Here is a 10523-nt window from a genome sequence, read left to right as displayed (position 1 = left end):
AGATCTACTCTTTATCGTTTTATATCATTGATCATTTGGGATTTGCGTGTTGTTTCTCACTCGATCTGATTAGTATCATTGATAGGATTGATAGATCTATTGTTTCGTGGTTCAATATTGATAGATCTGAGGATTCTGATCAAGTTTTTGAACAAAACTTTTCACATTCTTGTCGATTACGTTACTAGTTTGCTTGATCCGAAAGTCCCGTGTGTTCTTGTGATTCGATCTGTTACTAGAACCGTAGATCAAGTTTGGTTTAATCTCAAATCATCACCTGTTGAATCTCGAATCCTTTTCTGATAAATCTGAGTTGATTGTTTCAATAAAATCGATTTGAATTCCTTACTTGTTGATCACGGTATTGATTTGCCGCGTTGCTTGAGATTTGTTTGATTGTTTCCGATTGTTTCTTTCATTGAATCTCGAATCTTAAATCAAATTGCCCGTGGAACTACTTACTTGTTTCAGTCTTTTGTGTGTAACAGAAAACAATGGGAACTGAAGAAGATGATGCAACGTATATGAGAAGAAACAAACTCCTACAAGAAGCTATCACCAAACAAGTAATGGAAGACTTGGTAAAGTTGCTAGATGAGAGATACGATCAGAGAGCCCCTGGTAGACAAGACCAAACGACTGATCATCAGCAAGCACCTAGGAGGAATGGACGTGAACGACAAGAGCATGCTGGTTCACAAGAAACTGATAACTTTTATGAAAGAGATAGGGCACGGCACAGCTCGGCTTCTAGACATAGCTCTTCCTCTAGACACAGCAGTAGAAGATCTAGACGTGACCATGAAGGGCGTAGGTATCAAAGAGATGAGCTTGCTGGAGTTAAGATCAAGATACCTCCTTTCCATGGCAAAGCCGATCCTGATGCTTATCTAGAATGGGAGAAGAAGATTGATCTAGTCTTCAATTGTCGGCGTTATTCAGAAGCTAAGAAGATTCAAATTGCTGTTACTGAGTTCTATGATTATGCTTTGAGTTGGTGGGATCAACTAGTCACCAATAGAAGGCGCAATGGGGAATTTCCTGTTGAGACTTGGGCAGAAATGAAGGCTCTCATGCGCAAGAGATTTGTGCCTAGCCATTACCACCGGGATCTCCATCAGAAGCTAAGAAAACTCACGCAAGGCTCACGGACAGTCGAAGAATACTATCAGGAGATGGAGTTGTTGATGTTAAGAGCTTGCATATCTGAGGATAGAGAAGCTACTATGGCACGGTTTCTTGGAGGACTCAACCGTGAGATACAAGACAATGTGGAGATGCAGCACTACTTGGAGATGGAGGAGATGCTACACAAAGCCATTCTAGTGGAACAACAAGTAAAGAGAAAGGGTCACTCTCGGGGCAACTATGGAACTAAGTATCAAGGTGCTAAGGAAGATAAGCCAAGTCACCAGAAAGAGAGCAAGTCATATCAAAAGGATGAGGACAAACCTACTAGTTCTTTCAGCAAGGATAAAGGAAAAGCTGAAGCCTCTACTACAAGATCAAGAGATGTTAAATGTTTTAAGTGCCAAGGAAGAGGACACTACGCTAGTGAGTGCACCAACAAACGTGTGATGATCCTACATGACAATGGAGAATATGAGTCTACTGATGAGGAGACAGAGGCCGAAGAAGATCACAGTTCAGAAGAAGAGTATGTTGCCAACCCGGTCGCTGGAAGGTTGCTAGTTGCTAGAAGAACCTTGAGTCTTCAAAGCAAGTCCGAAGAGATGGAGCAAAGAGAGAATCTCTTCTATACTAGATGTCTAGTGCAAGGAAAGGTCTGTAGTCTTATTGTGGATGGAGGCAGTTGTGTCAACGTTGCGAGTGAGACTATGGTTAAAAAGTTGGGTTTGAAGGTCCAGAAGCATCCTAAACCATATAGGCTCCAATGGCTCAATGAAGAGGGCGAGATGAGAGTTTCTACTCAGGTTATTGTTCCCTTAGCCATTGGTAAATATGAAGATGAGATTCTATGTGATGTGTTGCCTATGGAAGCGGGGCACATTCTCCTTGGAAGGCCGTGGCAATCAGATCGACGTGTGATACATGATGGGTACGCCAACAAGCACACCTTTGAGTTTAAAGGGAGAAAGACAGTTCTTGTGCCTATGACTCCTAAGGAAGTTCAGGTTGATCAGCTCCAACTACAAAAGAAGAAAGAGATTGATCTACCCGCTGAATCAACCAAGCAACTAAACTTCTATGCCAAGTCTGGTGATGTTAAAAGATCTCTCTGCTCTAACCTTCCTATTCTTTTGTTTATCTATAAGGAATCACTCTTGACTACTACTGATATTGCACCGGAGTATCCGAGTGAACTTGTATCTCTTTTGCAGGAATATCAAGATGTTTTTCCAGAAGATAGTCCCAAAGGACTACCACCAGTGCGAGGGATTGAACACCAAATTGACTTTGTGCCTGGTTCTACACTCCCCAACAGGCCAGCATACAGAACCAATCCGGTTGAGACCAAAGAACTACAAAGGCAAGTGGAGGAACTGATGGAGAAAGGGCATATCCGAGAGAGCATGAGCCCTTGTGCTGTTCCAGTACTGCTTGTGCCCAAGAAAGATGGGAGCTGGCGCATGTGTGTTGATTGTAGAGCAATCAACAATATAACAGTGAAGTATCGCCATCCTATTCCTAGATTAGATGATATGCTTGATGAATTACATGGTTCATGCATCTTTTCTAAGATAGATCTAAAGAGTGGATATCATCAGATTAGGATGAAAGAAGGAGATGAGTGGAAAACTGCCTTTAAGACTAAGCATGGGTTATATGAGTGGTTAGTTATGCCCTTTGGATTGACTAATGCACCTAGTACTTTCATGAGATTGATGAACCATGTGCTTAGGTCTTTTATAGGTTTGTTTGTGGTAGTTTACTTTGATGATATCCTAATCTACAGTCAGAGTCTAGAAGAGCATATAGACCATCTTAAGACTGTTCTTGATGTGTTGAGAAAAGAAAAACTTTATGCTAATCTTAAGAAATGTACATTTTGCACAGATAACTTGGTCTTTTTAGGTTTTATTGTGGGTGCAGATGGGGTTAAAGTTGATCCGGAGAAAGTAAGGGCTATACAAGAATGGCCAATCCCTAAGACCGTGAGTGAAGTAAGAAGCTTCCATGGACTTGCTGGCTTCTATAGGCGCTTTGTGAAAGACTTCAGCACCATTGCATCTCCCTTGACTGAAGTAATCAAGAAAGAAGTCGGATTCAAGTGGGGAGAAGCACAAGAACTTGCTTTCCAATGCCTTAAAGAGAAGCTTACTCATGCCCCTCTTCTTATACTTCCTGACTTTCATAAAACTTTTGAAATAGAATGTGATGCCTCAGGAATTGGTATTGGTGCTGTATTGATGCAGGAGAAGAGACCCATTGCATACTTCAGTGAGAAGCTTGGAGGAGCTACCCTCAACTATGCAACTTATGATAAAGAGCTGTATGCCTTGGTGAGAGCCTTGCAGACTTGGCAGCACTATCTCTGGCCTAAAGAATTCGTCATACACACAGATCATGAGTCTCTCAAATACCTCAAAGGACAGAACAAGCTCAGCAAGAGACACGCAAGGTGGGTTGAGTTCATTGAGACATTTCCTTATGTCATCAAGTATAAACAAGGTAAGGAAAACATAGTTGCTGATGCACTATCCAGAAGGTATGTTCTCTTGAACACTCTTGATGCTAAGCTATTAGGATTTGAGCAGATTAAAGGAATGTATGAGAATGATCCTGATTTTAGAGAGGCTTACAATTCTTGTGAGAAATTGGCTGTAGGACACTACTTTAGACATGATGGTTTTCTTTTCTATGATAATCGATTGTGTGTGCCTAACTGTTCTTTGAGAGACTTGTTTGTTAGGGAATCTCATGGAGGAAGTCTCATGGGTCACTTTGGTGTTGCAAAGACTCTTAAAACTTTGCAGGATCACTTCTTTTGGCCTCGGATGAAAAGAGATGTGGAGAAACTATGTGAGAGATGTGCAACTTGCAAGCAAGCTAAGTCTAAGGTTCAGTCTCACGGTTTGTATACTCCTCTCCCTATACCTTATCATCCTTGGAATGACATATCTATGGATTTCATTGTTGGCTTGCCTAGAACTAGGACTGGAAAGGATTCTATCTTTGTAGTTGTGGATAGGTTCTCAAAGATGGCACATTTCATAGCTTGTCACAAAACTGATGATGCATTGCATATTGCTAACTTGTTCTTTAAAGAGATTGTGCGCATACATGGCATGCCTAAGACTATTGTTTCTGATAGAGATACTAAGTTTCTTAGTTATTTTTGGAAGACTCTTTGGTCTAAGCTAGGTACTAAACTCTTGTTTTCTACTACTTGTCATCCACAAACTGATGGACAGACTGAAGTAGTTAATAGGACTCTTGGAACACTCTTGCGTGCATTCATAAAGAAAAACTTGAAATCATGGGAAGACTATTTGCCTCATTGTGAATTTGCATACAATCATGCTGTGCATTCTACTTCTAAGTTTTCTCCTTTTGAAATTGTTTATGGGTTCAATCCCAACTCTCCTTTGGATTTAATCCCTTTACCTGAGTGTGAAAGGGTCAGCTTTGATGGCAAAAAGAAGGCAGAGATGGTGAAGCAACTCCACGAGCAGGCTAGGCTCAATATTGAGGCGAAAACCAAACAATATGTTAAGCATGCCAACAAAGGAAGGCGTGAGATGGTCTTTGAAGTGGGTGATCAGGTCTGGATTCACCTAAGGAAAGAGAGGTTTCCAAATGAAAGGAAGTCCAAGCTAATGCCGCGGATTGATGGACCTTTTGAGGTCATAAGGAAGATCAGCAACAATGCCTACAAGCTGGATTTGCGAGGTAAGTATGATGTGAGTAATAGCTTCAATGTTACTGACTTGATCCCTTTTATTGCAGATGAGCCAGATTTGAGGACAAATCCTTTTCAAGTGGGAGGGGATGATATGATCATGGACCAGCTCGTTGATAAAGATGGAGAAGGAGAGACTGAAGATACACTAGCTGAAGAAGAAGATGTCCTAGCCATCCCCACAGGTCCCATAACTCGTGCAATGACAAGAAGACTCAAGGAAGCTGTTGGAAACATACTGAAGATCTCTAAGGAGCAAGAAGACTGTCTTGGTAGAAGCTTGAGCCACCAAGACACACTCATCACCATTCAGGTGATCCTATCATCAAGCTGATCATCATCTAGGCAAGTGGCTTGGTATACTCTTTTTCCCTTGATTAGTTTTGTCCCAATGGGTTTTCTAATCAAGGTTTTTAATGAGGTATCAAGTTCACTTACACATTCCTAGTTGATGTATCTTGGATGCAACTCGGCCTAAGGCACCTTGGACCGACTTCATCATCTATCTTATATTATGTTTTACTCTAAGTGTTATGTTATTACTTTGAAACCGTGTGGAGCCTTCTCCTTTATGTTTTCTTATGTTTTCGAGACCTTGTGCATGTACAAGGATCTCTCTATTTAAGTGTATCACAAACCCTCATTCGAATAGAAAGTTATCTTTTGTTTAAAACCTTTTTGGTGTCTTCTCTCTTGCTTTGCGAGTTGTTGAAGTGTCTGGTGTGTAATATCCAGTCTGCTGGTGTGTAGTATCCAGTGTTAAGGGCCTTAGTTTGGTGTGTCATATCCGATCTATAGCCTAGGAGTATCAAGGAGCCTTTCCGCAGCCTCTTGTGTCACCAATCGATCCACAAACCTTGATAAACTTGAGTCCTTGACTCGTTTATGCAAGGATCTATCCCGATCCATCCAGAGACGCATCCTAGGAGTTCATCACATAGCTTCTTGGTATGTAGTTCTCATCCAAGTTTACCATAAAAGCACAATGTTCTTCAGGGTATTGAGCAAAGGAACACACAGCTTGAGAAGGATGCTCCACAGCCTGGGCATTGTAGTACACTCTCGTGCTTACCCAGTTGGAAGCATCTCTCCTAATCCGCGTGCTTCTTCTCAATGCTGGTTCCGGTTGTTCCACTTCCACTTGTGATTCTTCTCCACTTTCTTGTGGTACAGAAGTAGTAGACACTTCAACTGCCTCTTCTTCTCCTAGCTGACTTGCTTCAGCTCCATCTTGCTGTTCACTTACTTCCACATCTTGATCATGTGTACCAGACACTCTACTCCTCTCTTGAGTTGTCTCTGGTTCACTCCTTTCCCCCCCATGATCAGAAGTGGGAGTTACTGAGCTGCCACCACTCGTTGGTCCTTGCTGATCTTGTCTCACCTTGACGCCAATGCTTTCTAAGATGATCCGCAAGGTAGTGGCTCTTTCTGAGGTAAGATCCTTCAAGTCTTCTTTGTTTTGCTCCTCATAGTATCCTCTCTCTTCAACAAAATTCACATCCCTTGATACCAGCACCCTTCTTGTGTCTGGATTATAACACTTGTATCCCTTTTGAGTTGTAGAGTAGCCAATAAACATTGCCTTAGTACTCCTAGCTTCAAGCTTGTTTCTCAACTCCCCGGGTATCAAAACATAACATAAACACCCAAAGATCCTTATATGTTCTAATGAGGGTTTATGTTTGTTGAGAACCTCAAATGGTGACTGCCCTTTCAGGATCAGTGTGGGAGTCCTGTTGATTAGATAGCAGGCCGTGGCTACTGCATCACTCCAAAACTTCTTAGGTAAATTAGCTTGGAACATCATTGATCTTGCAACTTCCATAAGGTGCCTATTCTTCCTCTCAGCCACACCATTCTGTTGTGGAGTGTAGGGACAGCTTGTTTGATGAAGAATTCCATACTGAGATAAGTGTTGCTTGAAAGCTTGTCCAATGTATTCTCCTCCATTATCTGACCTGAAAATCTTAATCTTGGCTTGATAATGGTTAGTTACATAGGATTGAAAGTTTTTAAATGCATCAAGCACCCTATCTTTAGTTGGAATTAAAGTTAACCAGGTGTATTTAGATTTTTCATCAATGAATGAGACATAATACTTATGATTCTCCCTAGATAAACAAGGAGCAGTCCATACATCAGAGTGAATAAGATCAAAGCACTCCTCATAAACCGTAGAAGAGTTTGGAAAAACAGTTCTACAATGCTTGCCTAAAATGCAAGCTTCACAATCATTGTTTTCAAAAGAAACACCTGGCAACATCAGTTTTAAAGCCTTATTATGAGGGTGTCCTAGTCTAGCATGCCACAATGCATTTTTATTTAAACTAGGAACAGAAGCAGTAGTAAAAGAGCAGCTAATGTCAGAAACAGGAGCAAGATCTTCAAGCAAATATAAGTCTCCTTTTGTTACTCCTTTTCCAGTCACTTTGCTGCTTTCAATATCCTGAAACTTCACATCATTAGGACTAAATATGACATTGCATTGCAAGTCAGTTGCACATTTCTTGACAGATAATAGGTTTGAAGTAAAGTCAGGCATATAGAAAGCTTTTGAGTCTTTACTAAACAGTTTAAGTGTTCCTATTCCTTTAATTGGAACCTTATCACCATTTGCAATCATCACATGGCCCTTAGAAGGCACAATGTTCTTAATCAACTTAGTATCACTAATCATGTGATGTGATGCACCTGAATCTACAATAAGAGGTCTAGTTGATTGATTACTAGCAAGGTGAGCGAGTATACTAGATGGCTTATATGCATGATTAGTTTCATTGTATTCATTTGCATTTCTTAGAGACCTAGCCATACTATCAGTTCTAGTGATGCAATCTAAGTCTCCTACATGTTAACTTGAAGAAAGGAATGGAGAAGCTAAAGGTGTAGAGTTGAGATGGAGCTTGTGCAAAGATAGGGCAAGAGCTTTAGAGAATGCCTATCAAGAGTGGTGTGAAGTGTCTTAAGAGAGCTAGAGGTGATCTGATGGTGGTTCTAAGCAAGGACAAAGTCTAGGAGAGACTTAGAAGAGTATTGAGGAGCAAATGGGCGAGTGTACAAAGATAGGGCGAGGCTGGTACAGCCATGTACGGCCTAGTATGAATCAGTACGGATGGTGGACGTACCAAAGGTGTATACTCGGCCATTTGTGAGTCTTAGGCTTGGTGCAAACTTAGGGCGTCTATGTACGGACATGACATGATCTGTACATGCTCTAAGGATTGTTATCAGCCTAACTTGAGTCCCAAGTAAGAAGAATGGCGTTGGCTGATTGTGTGAAGAAGCCAAGAGGCGCCAATGTCTTTGTTTGAATGTTGGGACCACTTGTGGATAAGGCACAGCAAGGAGTGAGCTGGCGTGAGCTGTCCCTTGGCTGTATACTGATCATGAATCTGGACACAAGAAAGGCTACATTAGGAGGCGCCTAGGATTATCCAATAAGAGGCCAGCCTTCCCCTTTGAACAGATTCAAATCAACCAATGAAGCATCATCAGCCCTCAGCCAATCACAAGACATCACACAGATTGCAATACCAAGCTTACATCCTAGCCTTCCATTCATCTCAAGTTAATATTATCCATTAGATTTAGGTTTATGAGAATGCAAAGTTGTAAACCTTATAAAAGGAGATGTGTGGGCGATTTTGTAAACCCTTAAGGGAGTTTGGGGGATTTCCCCTCTCCACTTCATAATGAAATGTGTTCTTGAATCAGATTCTCTCTAATCTCTCCCTTTCTTATACTCTTAATCTCTCAAAGTCTCTTGTTTCTGATTTAAGTAAACACATAAACACTCTTATAAACTCTCTCTCTAAAATCACCTAAAACAAACTCTAATCTTCTCAGCTTGCTCCATTGGAGCTTATACACACACACAACCTGAGATCTCTGAAAATCTCATATGGTATCAGAGCCAGGTTCATCTGAATCTGGTTGAAGCTTCCGCAAACCTCAGAGCTCACTACCATGTCCATTTCAACCAAGAAGAAGCTGTCTGTTCTATCCGGCTGTTCAACACCTCAAGAGGCAGACGTGTTCATCCTGGAGTCCAGAAGCTGTCTGCTGCTGTTTCTCATCATCCCATGTCGCCCTTGAAGAAAGAAGACCCAAGGAAACAAAGACAATGGAGCGGATTAGCTACCCTCTCTAACAAAGCCAGTTCCGGGTTCTTGCTATTCAAAGTCCAAGAAGAAGTTTCTCAAGAAGAAAGCTTGCTGCTTGTACTGGTGTGGCGTGTACAACATGGAGAAAGGTGGGAGCTAAGACATGGTGGTTCAAAAGGAAAGGTCCATGGAAGATGGAGGCGTTGGAGTGCACACTAACAACTCAGAATCTGTCCAATGGAATCAAGGATCTATACAAAGGTCCTTGGCTGTAAGAAAGTTCTTTCCTTTTGTATAAAGCTTGAGTATATTGACAGGTTGTGTGTTGTGATTGAAAACTTGTGGATGTTTAAAGATTGCTAGATATGAAATGTTTAGAATCTGTCCCAAGATACTAGAGAGTTGTGAATGGTGATTGAGAGTTGAAAAGCTTGCCTCGGTTCTATAATGATTGTATAGGATACTAGATGTGTCTGATCCTGTTTACTTTCATTGATTGAAACCGAGTAGTATAATAAAGCTTAGAGTGTTGTTGCTGCCTTAGGTTGATGCACTTGGATTCAAGTCTAAGATGCAGTTAAGGCAGAAGTTAAAATGGCCTAAGTAACTTGTATTGAATCTGTTTAGATCTTGCATATACTTAAGGAGATTGCTTGCAAAGATTAGAACTTGAATGTCTCTTGTGTAATCTGTTGCAATGCTTGTGATATTTGGTGATCAACCTTGATGATGTTTCAAGGATTGATACCAATACCTTAGTGTCTTATCTTTGCTGGAGTTTGAGTGATGTTTCAGGTACATGAGGAGTGTTCTTTGTCCATCACTAATCCGAGTAGAAGAGGAAGACTTTGCCATTGATAAAGCAATGGAGAAAGACTTGTGTGTATGGCCGGTTAAGATAGCGCAGCTAGTGATAGTGATGTGCTCCTGGTTCATGGAGACACACATGTAAAGGTCATCACCTAAGTCTTGGGGAGACTGATGACCTGAAGGCATTGGAGCTGAAGGCAAAGGCAGATCGGTTGGCTTAAGCGCAGCTGTAGGCAGTGATGCGCTCCCGGTTTGAAGTCTCATTGAGGCTCACTTCAAGCTTGCACCTATACTGAGTCAAGCTTGAGGTGGGGATTCAAGTGAGCTACCAGAAGATCCACTAAGCTCAATGACCTGGTTCCTCAAGGCCATTGCAAGCTGATCATGTGTAGATGCAGCCGAAGTAGAGTGAAGAAGAAAGCAACTCAATGAGCTTCTAATGAGAAGTACTTGGAGAGTAAGCTGAGGTATCTCCTCAGTGCAATGGTGGTTAAGTGGGGAAGTAAGCATCAAGTCTGAAGAAGATGGAGGTGTTCCCACAAGGTTGTTCATGAAGCTTAGTATGCGCTCACCTTCAAGCTTGGACCTTCCCTATACTCGGTCTCAAGCTTGAGGGGGAGTGTTAGTGAGCTTGTGTGATGAAAGGAGAAGCTGTTAAGCTCAGCAAGTGAGGATTCAAGTGGCGGTTCAGAGCAGCCACTCCTCACCATCTAAACAAGGGAGTAAACCTGATCTTAACTCTT

The 10523-nt window shown here is 41.6% G+C and overlaps 1 protein-coding gene across 1 annotated transcript; it reads left to right on the top strand.

The window, feature by feature from the left end:
- Positions 1-237: 237 nt before the first annotated feature.
- Positions 238-9922, top strand: LOC117130859. Its single transcript, XM_033283462.1, has 4 exons — positions 238-3345; positions 8807-9153; positions 9515-9573; positions 9766-9922. Exons 1-4 carry the CDS (start codon positions 495-497, stop codon positions 9920-9922), a joined length of 3414 nt encoding a protein of 1137 aa, XP_033139353.1. The 5' UTR covers positions 238-494.
- The last annotated feature ends 601 nt before the right edge of the window (positions 9923-10523 follow it).

Source organism: Brassica rapa, unplaced genomic scaffold (assembly GCF_000309985.2).
Source record: "Brassica rapa cultivar Chiifu-401-42 unplaced genomic scaffold, CAAS_Brap_v3.01 Scaffold0734, whole genome shotgun sequence".
NCBI lineage: Eukaryota > Viridiplantae > Streptophyta > Magnoliopsida > Brassicales > Brassicaceae > Brassica > Brassica rapa.
Note: the sequence above shows the minus strand (reverse complement) of the source record. Positions and strands in the feature narration are given on the sequence as shown.